Genomic DNA, 20,466 nt, shown 5'->3' with positions numbered 1-20,466 from the left:
ATGGTAATGAAATGTCTGCACACCACTGAACAGCTGGCCCGGTGAGCTAAAGAAAAACTAGACTGTTTGTTTGTTTTTTGTAACTTCTTTTCAAGCTGCTTTTTCAATTTGACCCCAATTCAGACTTTGCAATTTCATATACCTACTCCCCCACATACATTAAGTACTTCCAATTCTATGCTTATCAACTGCTAAAACCCTCACCAATGCTTTTATTATCACTATACTCTGTTCCAAGATCTGTAGCTTGACATCATCTTCCAGGACTTGAGCTCATCATATCCTGTTATCCATGTTATAAGTTGTCCCAATTCCCACTTACCTATTGCCTGTATACTTGTTACTGTATAATGGTGTCTTTTATTATAGCACTTCAATTTTAAGAATTATCTCCATCTTCCAACTTGTCCATGGTATGGTCCTGCCCTCTCCTATTACTAAACTACAAACCTATCAGTTCCTGTGCACCTTCCAACGTTCTGTCTCTTTTGCATCTCCCTCTCACTTCATGCCACCATTGGTGGCCATGTCTTTAATCATCCAGAATCCAAGGTTTGGTTTTTACTGCTTAGACTTCTTCTCCTCCTCACCACATCGTTCTATGACTTTCAGATGCTCCTTAAAACTTGCCTAATTGACCAAGGTTTTGGTCACCTATCAAAAAAAAATCATCTCCTTGGGTTCCATATTAATGTTTTTTGTGTGTGTGTGTGTGAAATGTATAAAAATATTATCTTTAAATTATGTAAAAAGGTTTGAACATACACAAGTCTGAAGGTGTTCCATCATTGTTACTAATGCCTCAAGAAGGTCTTAAGTCTTTTCATAAGTACAAAAATGTTTTGCTGTCAATGTACAAAAATAGACAATAACACCAATTTATATCAGCATGGCATGATGATGTAACTGATAATTGCAGTCACCAAAAATGACAAATGGCTAGCTTCAGAACTTGAATCAGCTGATTATACTGATTGTTTTCTTTGAAAGAAGTATTTTGTTGCATTAGGTTAGTTTTCAACTTCATGTTTCTGAGGCAGTGCATAGTCCAGCACAGAAAGAGGCCATCTAAGGTATTTAAAAGTGATGTTGGATTGAATAAATAGTGTTCTACTCGCTATAAGATGGATAAGTAGGGGCACATTTCAAATGATTGGCAAAAAAAAACATGTGGCAGAAGGAATTCTTTTTATACAATGTGGTTAGGATCTGAAATGTGTTTATTTGGTGAGGGTAGACTTAGTTCAGGTATATTGACTTTTCAATTCCATTATCCTGAAATGGAAAGGGATGAGTCATTTCCAGTTATCTCTCTCATCTTGTACTGTGTCTCTCTGACTGGTGAATGAACTGGATATGGCCACAAGGGGGTGATCTGTACTTCTGGTCTTGCAAATGATGGCTATGCAAACTACTTTTGTTGTTTTTTATTCTTTTGGAAGCTTTTTTAATTGTGCAGTATACCAAGTAAATTGCATTTCACGTGGCCAACTTTAATGACTTTTTCTTTTGGAGTCTGTACGTCACCCCATATTACTCTTCTCCTATTATTACTTATTTAAGCTATCTGAAGCTTCAGTTGAAAATATGGTCTCCTCGTGTTTTGGATTTAATAAACAAGCATCAATCCTTCCAATTGAGATTAGGAGAGTAAATATGTTTTACTATTCTGAAAACAGTCAATTCAACAGTGCATTCAACTCTTGACTCTGCAAAGTTGTTTTTTGTTAAAAATCTGCCCTCTATTCTGAAACCTAATAACTATTTTGTTAAAAGGTACAAACATGTTTATGAATCGAATGTAGGGAATTACATCTGGGAATCTAGAAATTTCAACTCTGCATTCAAGAGCAATACCTGGTCAAACAAATGATTTTGGTGTTTATAGCCATATGCCAGAAGGTGGTGACTGGTCACGACTGTGCGTATTTGGTTGAAGTGTTAAATTTAAGAGTAACCACTTGTTTTTGAGGTAAATGCTAACAGCACATCTACAGATACTGCCTGACCAACTGAGTATTTTCTTCATGGTGTCTTTTTATGTTCATGTTTTAAACATCCACATGATTTTGCCTTACAAATTTGTGATAGAACTATTTGAATAATAAACCTTTTCCATTAAGTGTACCTCCTGGCGCAACCAAACCGGTTGATCGTTTTGAGAGCCAGATTTCCTTAAATTATCAGAACTATATTAGACTCATCATTACAACTTGTTGTTAAACTTCCTTTTGAACCTTTTTGTGCAAGGTTCAAATTGCAGTTAAATGGTTGAGAGAAATTGTACTAATTTTCTTTCCTGGAACATTTTATTTCAACACGGTTGTCAATTAATACTGAATTTGCTTGTCTGTAGTATGGAATTACCTGATTCTGTATAATGAAAAAAATGGAGTTGACTACTAGTGATCAATTCACCTAAGTTGGGCTATGTTATATTTTTAATGTAATTGGATCTTTTTTGGGTATTTTCACAGAAAAGAGCAGGATGAATAGAATTGTTGTTACTGTCCTTTCCTCTTGCTCATAAGAGAGGGGGTTTTAATTTCCTCTTTTTCTTTCTTTTCCCTCTTTCTATTTTTAAAGGGATGTGTTGGCCAAAACTTGTTTGTGAGGCCCAATGTAGAATGGCCCACAGCAAATTCTTTTGCAGGGCGGGTCGCTGGTTCAGTGGTTAGCACTGCTGCCTTAGTGCTAGAGACCCAGGTTTGATTCCAGACTCGGGTGACTGTCTATGTGGAGTTTGCACCTTGTCCACATATCTGCGTCATTTTCCTCTGGGTGCTCTGACTTCCTCCTGCAGTCCAAGATGGGCAAAGACTCTTATTCACACAAATGTGCCGGTTAGGTTTTTTGGCCGTGCTAAATTGCCCTGTAGTGTCCAGGCTAGGGATGTGTAGGTTAGGAAGATTAGCCATGAGAAATGCATGATTATAGGGTGTGGGATGTGGGTGGGATGCTGTTCAGAGGGTTGGTGTAGACTTGATGGGCTGAATGGCCTACTTTGACACTGTAGGGATTCTATGATTAAGAAAAGTAGGGTCTGTTACTACCTTCTAAACTCTTGAGGTGGGAGAGGGGAGAATGAATGGTTCACAATTCACATTCACAAATATCCAAGAAAGGAAAGGAGAGAAGTCACAAAATACTTGAAATCAAAGCTATCAGAATTGGTTTCTGAATTAGTATCTAACAACATCTAGTTGAGGTTCTTTTCAGATGGTTGTACACACAAGTCACTTTCATAGAAGCTCAGGCAAGTTGAATTGCTGAGAATGGTACGCTAGTTGTAAGCTGGGAATTGGTTCACTTCACAGACAACATGCAGGCTTGTTTTCTGGAATCAGATTTTTGAGAGATCAAGATCAGAGGAGGGTGTTTAGCTATCTCCTTGGATATTACAAGCCAACTGATGAAAAGCCAAAGTTGGGTAACTAAAGTAATTCAGACAAACAACTTTCAACCCTGCTTTGGGTTGGGTTGGCTGACAAGGTGGCTTGATGTTCCCTTGTTGAAAACCATTAAATTTTTATAATAGATAATTATGAAGTCATTTACACCAAGTTGAGCCATATTGAGTTTCAGAACTAGTTAAAGTAGACATCTCCCCTACAAGGCTTGGTCATCTGGAATATTCATGATGCCAAGAGGTGTTGTATTTTCTTTTGGCCTGATATTTCTGGAAGCAGTCAACATCCTCATTGTGTTCAACGGCAACCATTTCAAAATATGGAAAGAGTCCATTTAAGAAAAGAAGTTCTGGGAAGCACAAACTGTCCCTGACTTATGGAAATTAAAGATATCTAATTTATTTCTATGGCTATAATCTGTATCAATTGGCTTTTCATTAAGATCACCTTTTTGATTTATCGTAATTCTGCTTTGCTTGGAACTCATTGTTGGATTGCTGTATGGCAGAGTGGATGAACTTGCATTTTATAATTTTGCATACAACTGTGAATTTCAATCATGCCACTTTGGAGGGGGTGTTCAGTAGAAACCTGACACTTCACTGACCCAGACAAAAGAAGAAAAAGTTGTTATCACCTTGATTCCTTGATGGAATTTGAGATTTTTTTTTTGGTGTATCAGTGTGGAATACTGAAAGTTTTGAAGAATCTAGTGACTATCACCCAAATCTAACTTTAAAATATCACCCAATTTGTGTCATCGTGGTAAGTCATAATAATAGTAATAAAATGTACAAGTCTATTAACTAAGTGTCTTTGTTTAAAAAATGTATCCTGGAACAATTGTCTTTGTGTGCTTGCAGAGAAACTTCGAGGTGGTGGAATTGCAATAAGCTCAGCAGGTCTGGCAGCTTCTGTGAAGAAAAAAATCAGTTAACTTTTCAGATCCGGTGACCCTTCCTCAGTTCCTCAGACCCTTCTGAGGAAGGGTCACTGGACCTGAAATGTTAACTGTTTTTTCCTTCACAGATGCTGCCAGATCTGAGCTTTTCCAGCAACTTTGTTTTTGTTCCTGATTTGCAGCATCCACAGTTCTTTTGTTTTTAATTTTGTGGAATTGCAATTGCAATACTTGAACTAAACGAATAATATCATGCAGGAGTCATCAGTGAAAAATCAGAACATGCAAACTGATTTGTTTACACTTAAATTTATAATTTTATAAATACCACACAGAAGCTGAGTCCTTCCAGTTCAGTTGCTTTACCTTTTACAACTGTGTCACTTTTTGCCTGTCTTATTTTAAACTTGTGTTTGCCCATACACTATCATGAAGGATACCCACAACTATGAATCTTTCACTCAGACCCCAGTCTTGCTCTAAATCTCTTTTTTTTGTTATTTTAACCTGCATAAACTCTTGGTATATTTCACCCAGGCATTTGTGGGTAACTCTCAAAAAGGCTGGTACTTCCCTACAGACTACTGCTTTAATTCAACCAGGAGTTTGAAGGGGTAAATCTCACACAATATTTAATCTAACTAGTTCCTTCTTGTCCCTGTTCCAACCCGGAGTACTGATCAGATACCCAGGAGAAAAAGGCATAACTTCTGACATAATAAGTTGTCCATCTCAAGTAGTTGTAAACCAAGAACAAAGGATAAGTAAGCCTTTTGTATACCATCTGTTTGTGTTTGAAATCTGATGAGGTATTCGTTATAAAGACATTATTGTAATACTGCCTTTGTTACATGCCTTTTCTATATCCCGATTTTATTTTCAGCCCCAACCCTGACTACTGCTAGGAGGCCTGTACAAAACTCCCATCACAATCTTTCATCTTTTGTAGTTTTTCAACTCTGCCTACACAGTTTCTATGCCTTCTGACTCTATATTGCTTCTTGCTATCAATTTAGTTTCATTTCTTATTAAGAAGGCTGTCTACCACTGGCAGATAGTAGCAGCATTGTGTGCCATTTAAGATGTACTACAGCAACTCGATGTTCCTGTGACAGTATCTGCTAGACCTACAAGCTTACCACCTACAATGACAAAGGCAGAAATTTGGGGACGTTAAAATGACTGGAACAACCTAGAATGATGATGTAACTGATGAATTTTCAGTTGCATACCATGACTACGATTATGCTGTGGAAATATACATAAGGCACAATGGGATTAAGTTAAAATTTTCATATTGACTCTACTAGCTTGGTTTTATTGTTTTGAACAACACAAGTATCAAGTGAGTGGGAAATAGTAATGATCAATTACTTTTGCAAGAAAGCAATTAAAACAGAACTGTTTTCTTGAGGCAGGATATAGGCAATAAAATGATCAATTATGTGACGAGTCCAGTTGAGTTTCTGGTCAATGGTAACCACAAGAATATTAATAGTGGGGCATTCAGTGATGGTAGCACCATTGAATGTCAAGAGGCAATGATTAAATTATCTCTTATTAATTATTAAAAGGGATCAAAACACTCGCAGGAACAGTCTTGTTAAGACATTCTTCAACCTTATTTCATGTGATCAGGAGAGTTGAAGGGGGTGGTCCTTGAAGCAGTGAGAAGATGCATTTGAGAGATCTATCAACCATGTGAAATGCTTGGGTGTCTGATAAGTCAAAAGAATTCTATCCGCCAGTGGTGATTATGGTCTTTGACCATCATATAGAGCATGCCATGCAAATCCTATAAAGACATGATGGAGGGGCTGGCCAGAGTTGATTAGAAGGGGAACCTAGCAGGAAAGACAGTGGAGAATCAATGGCAGGGGTCTGTGGGGGTAATTTGGGAGGTACAGCAAAAATTCAGAAGAAGAAATGGACTAAAGGGTGGTTGAGGCAGCTATTGCTGAAGATAAATTGGAACATAAAAGCAAAGGAGACAACATACAATGTGGTGAAGATTAGTGGAAAGCCTTTAAAAGTCATCAGAGGACAAAAAAATGCAATAAAGAAGGGAGAAGAGTTGCCTGTAGCAAGTAATATTAATGCCACACAAATGCCAAGCAATAACCATCTCTCAATAAGAGACAATTTAATCACTGCCTCTTGACATTCAATGGCGCTACCATCACTTAATGCCCCACTGTCAATATTCTTGTGGTTACCATTGACCAGAAACTCAACTGGACTCGTCACATAAATGCAGTGGTCACAAGAGCAGGTCAGAGGCTAGGAATACTGCATTGAGTACTTCCCTTCCTGACTCTCCAGAGCTTGTCTTTCATCCACAAGACACAAGTCGGGATGTGGTGGAATACTCCCCACTTGCCTGCGAATTCACCAACGATCCTTAGCATCTACCAAACACATGACGACTTCCATCTAGAAAGTCAAGGGCAGCAGATACGTGGGGACAACACCACCTGCAAGTTCCCCTCCAAGCCACTCACCATCCTGACTTGGAAATATATCATTGACGCTGGGCCAAAAATCCTGGAATTTGCTCCCTAGGTGCATTGTGGGTCACCCTAAGATTATGGACTACGTTCAAGAAGCCAGCTCATCACCACCTTTTTCAAGAGCAACTAGAGACAGGCCATAAATTGCAGCCAGCCAGCGATGTCCACAAACCCTGTCTGTCAGATGGGTTGCATGACTATAATTTGAAACCTTTTGAATGTGTCAAGTGGTGTTTAATTCTTCCCCGCTGTTATCAGACTTGTGAAGTGACCTCTCAAATGTTAGTTCTGATCATTCTCTTGCTCGCTTTCGCACGCTCTCTATCTCTCGCGTGCTCGCGAGCGAGAGAGAGAGCGCACTGTAACATTGTGGTCTGCCACCCTCATGCAGTTTGTATGGCACAATCTCCTGTAAAGCATGCGAAACAACACTTTCACTGTATCTTGGTACATGTGACAACAACGAATCAATAAAGTTAAGGGGCCTTGTATGTCAACATGAGATAAAATGGATGAAGTCTGTTACACATGACACAGCCATCCACCGTGGAGATAAGTAAAGGTATCAGTGATGAGGCCTTCAGTCGTCTGATGTTGTTTCTTCATGGCATTAAATATTACTTCAAAGCTACTATTTGAAGAGGTTTTAATTCACATTTTAATTGACGTGGGAAATTTTCTAATAGGTTCTTGATCTGTTTTGTATTGTTGCTAGTAATAATGAGCAACAAGTTTCACTTTGGAGCAAAAGTAATAAATATATCTTTAATTATAAAACTAATTTTTAATATAAGAAAGGTTTTGTGCTTTGGGGTCTTTGGAAATTTTGAGGAAGTGGGGCCTCGGCAAAATGATGAGAACTGTCATCTTTAGAATTCAGTTTTTAATTGTCATCCAACTTTAACATTATCAAATCAGTCCACAAGACTTTATGCATACTTTGTTTGTGATACTTAGCGACATGATAGGATGGAGAACCTTATAACATTTGATAAGAGGCATATTGAATAATATGACTGCAAATTCATGTCATCTAACCTCTAATCATCATCACTTTGTTTAAGATTTGCGTCAACTTGATTATTTTAGAATCCAAATAATAAATGTTTCCATGCTTTCACATTTTGCAGCATTCATTAACCAATGGCATCAAGAATCCAAGGACAAAGTAATGATGCTTTTACTGACCCATCTCCCATTGTTGAAGCCAGGAAATATTGATGCAAAAATGGAATACATGAAGCTTTTACCTAAAATCCTGGCACATTCAATTGAGAACAATCAGCACATAGAGGAAAGCAGACAACTCTTATCCTATGCTTTGATCCATCCAGCCACCTCATTGGAGGACAGAAATGCACTAGCCATGTGGCTCAACCATTTAGAGGACCGCACCTCTAACTATGGAAACCAGACCAGAGGACGTCCAGATTCAATGGATTTTGGGCAAACTCTTTATTATCACCAAAGACAGAACTCTGATGACAAGCTCAATGGTTGGCAGAGTCTACGTGATTCTGGGATCTGTGTGTCTGCTTCTAACTGGCCTGATAAGAACCAGGCTTGTGAGAATGGACACTTACCACTTTATTCTTCTACATCTGTACCTACAACAATTAACACTATTGGAACTAGCACAACCACAAGTAAGTATAAAATGCTGTTGTTTTTAACCATTTTTAGTTTAATGTTTTACAAGCTTTTGAGAAAATATATTCTGGCAACTTCAAGTCAGAAGTTCAGTTTTAGGTAAATTAATCTTGAATGTTGCTGAAGATTTTCATCTTGCACTTGTCAGGAAAATTTGTAAGAATACCAATGTAAAGGGAAGGCAATATTTTTACTGTATGAAGTGAGCATGCAGGTTGGTTGCTAAGTGGACTCTGGTAGAGACGTTGCTATGGAAAATCTGCCAGTTAATGATAACTCAACTGCCAAGCTTTGTTTAAATTTTAAATCGGGCAGGTTGACTGACTGGCTGAGGAATTGCCCTGAGAAATCAACCAGTAAATGGCTTCCACCATTTTTATTTTGTTGTTGACTTGAAACAGGCACGTGTGTGTATACAAGTTCATTGCATCAGCAAAGCACAGCATCTTGTTTGTTAGTATGTAGTCTCCATATCTTTTTGGCATGACTGCAACAGCTTTTTGGGGTTGAACTACTCACTTGCACAATAGTATTGTGAAATGGCTTAGATCAACTATTGCTCAAATTTTTGAGATTTTTGTTTCTTCTAGAGTAATCTGAGTTAGCGAGCTCAGCTCTTTCATGCTATCACCCTGTAGTAGCAAATCAATTGGCATTCGCCATCAACAGGATGCTGCTATCAAGCCAAAAGGCATCTGTGCTCTTCACAAATTAATCATGTAGTTTATGAATTTGTGTTGCCCGGATAAAGACCCATATCCTATGATTGGATTGAAAAACATAACCCTTTGACTGCTTGCAACAAGCAATGTACTGACTATGTCCAACATAGCCCACATTTGCAAAATCCACAACACACAACGTCTGACTTTAGATGTGGTTTTTTGTGATTGTATAACGTGGTATAATGTGATTGTATAATTTGCCAGATAATCGTGAGTGTATGCGCAGTTACACTGGCGATCAATTTAGGATCATCAGCCGTACAATGGTTCATTTTTCAGGCAATGCCTTGACCGTTCAGTGTTAACTACCTGCTTTAAAATACAAATAAAGCTTAGTAATTAATTGTCAGTCATCTACTGCGTAACATCTCTACAATCGGACTCTGCTTACCAACCAATCAACATTTTCCCCTTCATTCGGGACGTTGTTTTCCTCTTTCAGTGGTATTCTTGCAAACTGTTCTGATGAGTGCAAGATGAAAAGCTTTGACAAACTGCTTTTTATTCCACAATACTTCAGATCTGTGCTACCAATGACTAAATTAATCCACTTCAAAAGTTCTGAAGAAGAGTCATACTGGACTCACAATGTCAAATCTGTTTCTCTCCACGGATGCTGCCAGACCGGCTGAGTTTTGCTAGCATTTTGTTAGATTTAGATTTCCAGCATCCACAGTATTTTGTTTTTATTTGACTGCGCTAATCTGTTGCTAAAATAAAATAAGTATACTTGGTGGGTCTCGAGGTCATTTCGGACTTCTGCATTTTTCGGAATCTTGTGTGTACTTCAAATTTGTCCTGAGAGGATAAACTTTAGAAAAGCAATCTAAAACTGCTTTGCATTTCAGTTTATAAAATGGCATACAGTTACAATATTATTTACTCAGTGTTTTTTGAAATACTTAACTGCATTTAGATTTTCCTGCTTATACTTTTGGTTTATATGTTCCAAAGACAGCTGCATGAACATGATATAAACACCTTTGATGTTCGTCTGGTTCTAGGTTTTGCCAAGGAAAATTTGAGCGATTTTTGAATTGGAGATAGTAATTATGGGTTTTCCTTCCTGCCCCAGGTTGTGGCTTGGAGTTACAGAAACCTTGCATTTACACAAATGCAATTTCTATAGTTTGCAAGACCTCTGATCCCACAAAATAATGCAGTCTTCAATTAGCATGCCTTTTGTAATATATAATGTTTCAAAAATGGGTGTTAGGAATTACTGGGTTTTTTTTGGTTAAATTTTGGATTGCACAGCACAGGTGCAAAGGTAAGTACTTGAATGCGCAATGGGTAAATATCCCAGTAATTCAAAGGTTGAGACCTATGGAGCAAGCGCCCTAAGAAAGTAATGGTATTATATCTCCATAGAGACTGATAAGTTTTAAAAAGTGAAATGACAAACTTTTCAGTAATAAAACAAAGAATTGTACAAGACTTTAAGTGTGGCAACTAAAATCAACATTGTATTAGTTCCCTAAGAAATGCTAAGACAATAAGCTCCAGAGAAGATTTTCCTTCTAAACATAACTGAAAACCCTGTGCCATGTTTTACACATCACTGCACAGTCAGCAGAAACATAATCTTGTATATAAAAATCCCAAGCTTCTCTCAGTTTCAATTGGATCTCTCTTCCTCTCTTCACAAGAGTGACTCTTCGTATGTCTTTTTGCTTAACTTTATTTAAAAAAAAAAAAAAATCAAGTGGACCTCCAGTAGCAACGCACTGTCTGGCAACTCCTTCGTCTTTAGCTCTCCATAAGCTTGGTTTCTCCAAACTTAGAATCCAGCTTCATTCCGCTTGGTAATTTAAATCAAAAGCAATTCTTTTCTTTTGCCTGTTATAGTAGTACCTAATTTCAGCTGTCTTTCCTAAAATAGTCAAACTAGCTATCTCTGTCTGAGAATAGCTTGCCTGTTCTTTTTGTATTGAGGTGTTTAATGCTTGCACTTTGCTATGAACCGGTTTGTTTTGGGCCTTTTTTCCCATGGCATCCAAGTATGGTGGACTTATTTCTAAGCAGATTTCTTACAGGTCACATCCTATCTTCTCCATTTCACATGGAAATGAAGTTCAGAGTTTAAAATATAACTGTCTTAAGTCCAGCATTCATAATAGTGGAGTCAGTTAATATTAATTCATTAAAATGCAAATTAGATTTATTTCAGAAAATAAGCTTGAAATATAATTAATGGCAAATGATTAATTTTAAGGCTTCTCATGCTTGAGAGTGCTTTGTGACTGTATCCATGCTTCCCAAAGCTTTGCATGATTGCACTGGTTCTTGTCATGAATGGAATCACAGCAATTTAGTTTGATTATTGTGATTAGTCAGCAGCCCTCCTATCATTCTATATGTGACTTGGTAACATTGTGAACTGTGAGGATGATAGATTTAAAGAGAACTTGGGTTGGAATGGATAGATATGTGACGGATGCAATTTAATGCAGAGACATGTGAAGTAGTGCATTTTGGGAGTAAGAATGAGAAGGCAATATAGAAAAAAAGATATTTAAATCTGATCAGACATCTGGATCATGTTGGACTTGAACACGGATCTCCTGGCTCAGAGTAGGGATACTGCCACTGTGCCACAAGAGCCCTCAGAATAAAAAGTACAATTTCTAAATGAGCAAACACCTGGGGGAGCATGTGCATAAGGTAGAACTCACTGATAAAATGGGTAAAAAGACATAAGATCTAGGGCTTTCTGGAGAAATGGTGAGCCAAGCAATTTTGATCCATTTTATATCATCTGGTTGGGCCCAACCAGAATCAATGTGTTCAATTCTAGGCAGCGCACTTGAGGAATGATGTGAAGGTGTTGAGCCTTTTTTGCACCTCTCAGCAAATTGGTGAAAGCTTGAGAGACTTCAGTTGCTTGGATACATTGGAGAAGCTGGGCCTGCTCACCTTAGAGAAGAAAAAATTGATGGCAGTGTTCAAAACCATGAACGTAATAGGGCAAAATGCTTGAGAACCAGAGCACACCAATGTAGGGTGAATAGCGAAAAACCTTTATGGTGATATAAGGAAGGAACTTCCTTGCGGTGAATGGGTAGGTTCTGGAATGCATGGCCTTGGTGGTGGAAGCAGATTCAATCATGTCCTTCAAAAAGTAAATTGATCAGCGCACAGTTTTCAGGACTGAAGGGAAGTTAACGGAAAGGGAAGGAGAGTAGGAATAGCTGAGCTGAATGTTTTGTGCCACATTTTGGGACAATGATGTTATTCAACCAATGGTAGGTGGTGAGCTAGGTAGACCTTATCTGTTGATTCCTATGCTCTACTCTCTGAAATATCCCAATACCACATTGCAAAACATTTTGACCAAATTGAATTTTAAATCGGTAAATTCAAAGACAAGATGACAAGAATCTGATCATAGTTAGATGCACAAATAAACAACCCCACAAATTGGAAGTTTCAATATTAGGACCTATCTATATTTTAATGACAACCTATCAGCCACCGCAATTTTGCTGACTAGTTCTTTGCTTTCAGTCACCACACATCTGCTCAATGTCTAAAATTTCTTCTTGCTCTTGAACAGGTAACACCTGCATCTTTTTCTAGGCTCAGATGTTTATCATTGAGTGACTGAGCAACTAAAACATGCTGCAGATTAAAATATCAGCCTTAAAATATCAGTTTATTGATGTAGTGAATGTGGTTGTCATTATCCATGAAATTACTTATTATCTACCACTTATCTATTAAAATTGACACCTAAAATCCAAATAAGATTAGTTTTGATGTTTGGTTTTCAACCATTTTCAAATGACGGAGCTATTTCTTTGTGTTGTGGGCAATCGGAATAAGGACCAATATCTAAAAGTGATATTGTGAAGTAGTTTAAAAAAATTGTTTTTAATTACCATGAAAATGAGGTTAGCTGTCTTAAACCTGATTATTTAAAGGTCTATATTCTGTTAGTTTGCAGTAATGCCTGACCTACTGCTATGACAACCATGGTGCATTCAATTACTGCAACTGATGCCAGTGTTGAAATTGGAAAAACAAGCATGGTAATCTCAATAAAACTGTCTTCAGCCAAATAATTTCCTTTTCCTTTTGGTTTTTAAAAAAAAAAACAGCTTTATGACAAATGCATCTTACAATCGCTTGTCAAGATAGCTCGTTTGATTTTTTTTTTTAAAATGGAAGTTGTTTTCTTAAGAAATATACTATTGTGAGTAGTTTTGAGACTGCTGTTGTAACAAAGTTACTTTCAGAGCATGAACATAATGTGCTATGTCCCTTTTTTTAAAGGAACACAAGAATTTAGATCTTCAAGTATTCTCATCAGTAATTAAGATCAGTAATTGTTAAAGATGTATTGTCTGTGTCAGGGCAATTTCCTTCCTTGTTAGTTCTACACTTTTTGGTCCTGATGAAAGTACTTATTAATCAGATGTGGTAATATTTCAAATGCCTGTGTCGTTTTACCTGCACTATTAAGTTTAATCATTCTCTTTTTTTTTTGGTTTTCTAAATGTCCTGAGATGTTGGCTTGTCGTCTCTATCTATAAAGTTTTATGTCTAATTCATGTTTTATCTCCCCTGTTGCACCTTAAACACCACGTTTTGGTATGCAAAATTGTCATTTTGCCTTGATTTAAACAAAATTCTACATTGAAAATACAGTGACAAATTGTCATATCTACTGAGGAGCAGACCACAAACAAATATACAAATAATTGATCAGTTTAGAATCAGCGAAACTAATTTAGATGGGAGTTACAGAAGAAAGGCGAGAACCAAGAAAATACTCCAGTTGTCCATTTATATTTTGAAAATCTTGTGGCTTGACGTGTTGATTCTTCTTGGAAAAAGTGTAATGAATGTTGTGCTATGTTACAAATCCAACATACACTAAAGTAGCTGTTATGTTAAGTAGGATTCCCAAACTGTGGGTCCATACTTGAAATTTTGGGATCACAAGCTCCTTGCCAAGCAAGGCTCCCTAAAATACTTGCAGTTTTTTGATAATGGGTGCATCCCTTCCCCCACTGAAAGGGTTGCATGAAGCAAATACTACTTGTGAGCTTTTCATCCCCAACTCTGTTGCACTGATGTTTGTCATACAGCTTCTGCTGAAATGCCAGAGGTCCCAGGACTCTCTTGGGCCCTGACACCTAACTGTCTACTAACCGCTAATATTTCGGACTCTGTTCTGACAACAGCAGAGATATCCATCTCTTCCACATTGATCTGTATATTTGCCATGTGATGATTAACCTTATCCCAAATAATTGGTTCTAGATGTGCCTCCCACCGGAATTAAATTGACTGGTCTGTAAATGCTGGACTCATCTCTACAACTTCTTTTTTTTTTCAATACGTGTGTAATATTTGCAATTTTCCAATCCTCTGGCACTACCCCAGGTGCAGGGAAGATTGAAATTAATTCCTTGTATCTTTTACTATTTAGTTTCTCCAGTACTGTACTGCACTTCTTGACTTCTCTCACCAGCCCTTTTCCCTTTACTTCCTTTCCCTTCTTTCCTGAATACCTTGCTAACACCTTTTCTTGAGTCAGGACTTTATCACCACAACGTCATAATCCCATGTGACAATCTCTGCCTGTAATTTAGTGATTTCATTAACTATACTCTGTACGTTCACAGATGCCATAAGTACTGATTTAGACCTTACTTTTTCTTATTTAGACTTCACCAGTTAACTTGACATTCTCTATTGTAGTGCTATCTAGCTCGACAAGTATTTTGTGCATTCGAGTGTTATTTCATTAATGAATTTTCCTGAGTCCCAACCCCTGCTGAGTTGGTACAAACCATCCCCAACAACGTTCAAGCCTCTTTAAGGAACTCTGTTCTGGCTTTGTTCAGGTGCAACCTATCTGACATGCATCAAAGCCATTTCCCCCAGAATCTGAAATCTGAGTTTTAAAATTCAGATTGCTGGTTTCCCCAGTACACACACATCCTTACAAAAAGAAGAGCTTGTCACATCTTAATCGATACTTCCATGCCTTCCCCTTTTCCTTTCCTGTTTACTGACCACCTTGTATCCAGGAATATTTAATACACAAATCTGCCCTTGTTTGACCAGGTTTTTGTGATTGCACAATATCAATGTGCAATAAGATGAGATTAAATAACAAATTCAGTGTGCATGTGTTACTAGATAGCAATGATTATAATTTGAGTATCGCATTTAGTTTGAGGGCAGGAAAAGTGGATTGAACTTCAATAAGTACAATTACGTGGGCATGAGAATGGAATCTGCTCAAGTGAACTGGCAAATTAGATTATGGGAATACAGAGTATTGTATACTGAAGAAATCACCTTATACTCCAAGTACACCCAGTGAGAAAGAAAGATTACAATGGAAAAGTACATAATCTGTGGCTAAGTAAGGACGTTAGTGATGGTGTCAAATAGGAAGAGAAACCACATTGTGCCAAGACCAATGGGAAATCAAAATTGAACAGCAAAGTATATTAGATTAATAAGGGGAATTAATTGGAGTACAAAAGAAAACTAGCTAGAAGTAAAAACTGTAAGAAGTATGTATTTAGGTATTATGCAGGCATTTAAAAAGAATCCTACAGTACGGAAAGAGGTCATTCAGCCCATCGAATGTACACTGTCCCCTCCTCCCCACCACCCCCAACAACAACCTATTCCCATAACTTCACATTTAGCAGAGCTACTCCACCTAGCTTACACATCCTTGGGCATTACAAGGCAATTTAGCTTGGCCAATCCACTTAACTTGCACACCTTTGGACTGTAGAAGGAAACCAGAGCACCTGGTAGAAACCCATGTAGACATTGGGAGAACATGCAAACTCCACACAAACGTTCACCTAAGGCTGGAATTGAATCTCGATCCCTGGCGCTGTGAAGCATCACTGAGCCACTGCACCTGTTGTGCTGATTGGTGACTGTGGAGTTGCAAGGAGCAATCTCCTGTCCGCGTGCACCTGTGATGAATTTAATCTGGACAGTAAGACCACCATTGCAGTGGGGTTTGTCATCAGGAGTATCAGGTAGTTGGGGGGATAAAAGGAAAAAGCAAAATGAGTGTTGGTGCTCTGGAGAGAGAGTCTGGGGAATTCCAAATTAAAAGAAGGACATGGTAGATGAACACCCCTTCACTGATACAAGTAACATCCCAGAAATAATTGCGAGTCAGGAGGTGAAAAGAAGGAGAAACACGATAATTATGTTCACCAGCAAAGGATACCAAGAATAGTATTAGAACTAAAAGCTGACCAGTCCGTAGTTCTGATGACCTTCATCCCAGGATCTTTTAAAAAATGCTGCTGAAATAGTAGATGCATTGCTTTTAATTTTGTCAATTTCCTTAGATTCTGGAAATCTCTCATTTAGATTGGAACACAGCAAATGTGACTCCTCTGTTATGGTAAAGGGATCAAGATAATAGAGTTGAAAGAGGATTGGTTAGCTAATGGGAAGCAGAGAGTAGGCATAATTGGTAATTTTGCAGTTGACCAGACATGACAAATGGAGTACAACTGTGATCAGCGTTGGGACATCAACCATTTATAATTTAAATCAATGACTTGCATGAAGGAAATAAATTTGCTCTAAATTTGACTCCTTGATTTTCTTGAAAAGAGAAGTCACGTTTGCTATGTTCCAATCAAAAGAGACCTTTCCAGAATCTAGGGTAATGACAGATAGGAAAATAATTTGCGCAAAATAATTTGTGAAGAGGCTACAAGGAGTCTTTAAAGTGCTATACATTAGTTAAGTGAGTGGCAGATGTGCGAAAATGTGATCTTGTACAATTGTTTGGAAGACTAGAAAAGCAATCTATTTAAATAGAGAGTTTTCTATTATGAGGTACAGAGGAATCTGGGTAACTTGGTACATGATTTGCAAAATTTTAGTATATAAATACAGCAAATTCTTAAAGGTAAGAGGAATGTTTTACTTGAAAAAGAAATTGAATAGAAAGAGTAGAGATGTTTTGGTATAGTTTTAGAAGTGTTGATAAGACCAGATCTGGAGTAATCTGTACAGTTTTGGGCTTCTGAGTTAAAAGATCGAACTAAATGTGTTAGAGGTAGTTCAAAGAAGGTACACTTTATTTACCACCATCCAAGGTATCAGTTATCATGAATTTTATTACCTTGTCCCATACTTTCACCTAATAGTTTACAATTTTCCTTTTAGAGCACTATCTAAAATTGATTGTTCCCTTTTCTAGCACAGCCTAGTCATTTCTTTTTTTCTTTTATATGCTGTTGCCAATCTGCATTCAAATTTACTTTAAATATTTCTCCAGCATTATCGTGAACCTCCTTGTGAGGACATGGTCCCAACCTTTGTAGGGGTGCACCTAACACCTTTTTGAGTAGGTGCTTTCTGCCTCAACTGGTCCCAGCGCCGCAAAACTCTGACAATCCTCCCTTATGTACATTGTTTCGAGCTACTCTTTTGGTCTTCTCTATCTTCCTACCTCTACTGTTAGAAACACATGACACTGGGAGTAGTTTGAAGATATCACTAGCTTTGAAGTCCTTTTTTTTCTTAAACCTCCTCCCTGCCTCCTGGAAATTTTACCAGAGGACCTTGATGGCTGGCTTTTTTTTTAGCACAACTCTCTACCACACTTTCTGGATTGCAGTCTTGCTCCTGCAGAATATTCTGCACTGTCTCCATTAAGGTCTATAACACTGTCACAGGGACGCGACACCCCATGTGGGAATCATGATGAAGGAAACCTCTTTATAACAATGATAATTCTATACTTTGCTGTTTCCTTCTCTCCCAGCCTTTGGCTTTTGCTAACATGGCCAGGGCTGCACTTCTTTTCAGGCTATCATCATTCTCAGCATTTTGAGAGTAGAATGCTCTCTGAAGAATTCTTCATCATTCTACTCTTTGCCAACCACTAACTATGCCAAACTCTTAAAGCAAATCCAAGCTTGAGCTCAAGTAGCTGGAGACATTTCCTATATATATGGTCATTCACTACAGTTGAAGTGTCCTGAAGTTCACACAAAGTGCAGCAATGTGAGTTCTAGTTATGTATTTTTTGACTAGCTCTGCAATTTATGCTCTGTCCTAATAGTTATTTCAAAGAGGAAAGGAAGTCTAAGACTTTAAGAGAAAAATTCCTCCATCAGATTTTGTTGAGCTTATTGATTGATAACAGTGTTTATTAGGATGTTTTATTTTCTTCCTGCAGTATTTTTTTAAATGCTGCCAAATAAATAATGAGTTCTTCATTCTTGCATTACTGCCTTGACTGCAAATATGAAAAAATGTGCCTAAGTAAAATATTGGAGAGACACAAAGTGGAATTTGAACACGGTCAGTGAGTGACCAATGGGTAACTATCATCCCGAAAATTAATTGAGATTTCATGAAAAATGGTTTGAAATCATGTAATTGATGACTTAAGTATGAACAAATACTTCCAGTGCATTATCATCAGCTGGATGTTTAGTTACATTCAGGTGGAGGACATTAATTGGGAGCTCACTTGTGTGTGCATGCATGGGGCAGAAAGGGCTGTTGTGGTGCATTCATAGTGTCCCTACCATGGGGCCAGGATGTCTGGATTCGAGTCCCACCGGCACCTGAGGCATGTCATAACACAGTTGGTCAAGTTGATTTAAAATAAGTGGAGGCAATGGCCTAGCAGTGTTATTGCTGGACTGTTAATCCAGATCCCCAGGTAATGTTCTGGGGAATAGGGTTCGAATCCCATCATATGTGAAATTTGAATTCAATAAATAGCTGGAATTAGGAGTCTAATGATGACCATGAATCCATTGTCGATGACGGAAAAACATATCTGGTTCGCTAATGCCTTTTCGGGAAGGGAATTGCCATTCTTATCTGGTCTGGCCATCATGTGACTCCAGACCCACAGCAATGTGGTTGACTCTCCACTGCCCTCCGGGCATTTAGAGATGAACAATAAATGCTGGCCAAGCGAGCAATATCTTCAATCTTTGAATGAATTTTTTTTGGAGTGTTTTGTGGTGCCCTGTTGCTGTCCCTACCTCTGGGACAGAAGGCCCAAGTTCAAGTTCAAGGATGTGATGGCCACGATGGTGTGTCGTAACACTCCAATCAGATTTTTAAACAGAATTAAAGATGGGGTAGAAGCGAGTCCTGTGGTGCAGTGTTGGTATCCTTAACAGAATGTTCATGTTTGAATTTCAGCTAAAGTGTCATAACACGGCTGAATGCGTTGATTTAATTTCTTTTATATGGGACATCCTACTCCATCTGCCAGATCAATCAGTCAGTATTCGTGTTATGACATCTTTACAATGCACTTAGTTAACGATCTTTTGCATTATTTGCAAATTTGCCACATGACTTCGATCCCTTCATCTAAGTCATTGAAACAAAATATTAAAACTTGAGGGCCCAGCACACACCCCTGTGGGACCCCACTTGTCATACCATGCTTATCTAAAAAAGACCCATTTATATGTAAAGATAGTAGGAACTGCCGATGCTGGAGAATCTGAGATAACAAGGTGTACAGCTGGATGAACACAGCAGGCCAAGCAGCAACAGAGGAGCAGGAAAGCTGACGTTTCGGGTCGAGCTCCTTCTTCAGAAATGTGGGAGGGGAAGGGGATTCTGAAATAAATAGGGAGAGAGGGAGAGGTGGATAGAAGATGGATAAAGGAGAAGATAGGTGGAGAGGAACCAGACGGGTCAAAGAGGCGGTGTTGGAGCCAGTAAAGGTGAATGTAGTGGGGGAATTAGGGAGGGGATAGGTCGGTCCAGGGAGGATGGACAGGTCAAGGAGGCGGGATGAGGTTAGTGGGTAGGAGATGGGGGTGGGGCTTGAGGTGGGAGGAATGGTTCGGGAGCCGGGGATGAGCTTGGCTGGTTTTGGGATGCGGTCGGGGGAGGGGAGATTTTGAAGCTTGTGAAGTCTGCATTGGTACCATTGGGCTGCAGGGTTCCCAAGCGAAATAGGAGATGCTGTTCCTGCAGCTTTCGGATGGCATCATTGTGGCAATGCAGGAGACCCAGGATGGACATGTCGTCCAAGGAGTGGGAGGGGGTGTTGAAATGGTTTCCGACTGGGAGGTGTTGTTGTTTGTTACGAACCGAGCGTAGGTGTTCTGCAAAGCGGTCCCCAAGCCTCTGCTTGGTTTCCCCGATGTAGAGGAGGCCACAACGGGAACAGCAGATACAGTTTACCACATTAGTAGATGTGCAGGTGAACATCAGTTGGATGTGGAAGGTTTTCTTCGGGCCTGGGATGGGGGTGAGAGGGGGAGGTGTAGGGG

General features: G+C 38.6%; 1 protein-coding gene across 1 annotated transcript in view; it reads left to right on the top strand.

Annotated features, from left to right (window-relative positions):
• Window positions 1-20,466, top strand: part of samd4a (sterile alpha motif domain containing 4A) — a 111,927-nt gene that overhangs the window by 60,254 nt on the left and 31,207 nt on the right. Inside the window, exon 3 of the mRNA XM_048600114.1 lies at window positions 7,952-8,467. Coding sequence (XP_048456071.1) covers window positions 7,952-8,467 — 516 coding nt within the window. The remainder of the gene's footprint in view (window positions 1-7,951; window positions 8,468-20,466) is intronic.

Source organism: Rhincodon typus, chromosome 8, assembly GCF_021869965.1.
Source record: "Rhincodon typus isolate 14 chromosome 8, sRhiTyp1.1, whole genome shotgun sequence".
In the NCBI taxonomy this organism is placed as follows: Eukaryota; Metazoa; Chordata; class Chondrichthyes; order Orectolobiformes; family Rhincodontidae; genus Rhincodon; species Rhincodon typus.
The sequence above is the reverse complement of the archived record's forward strand: the minus strand, read 5'-3'. Positions and strand labels throughout refer to the sequence as shown.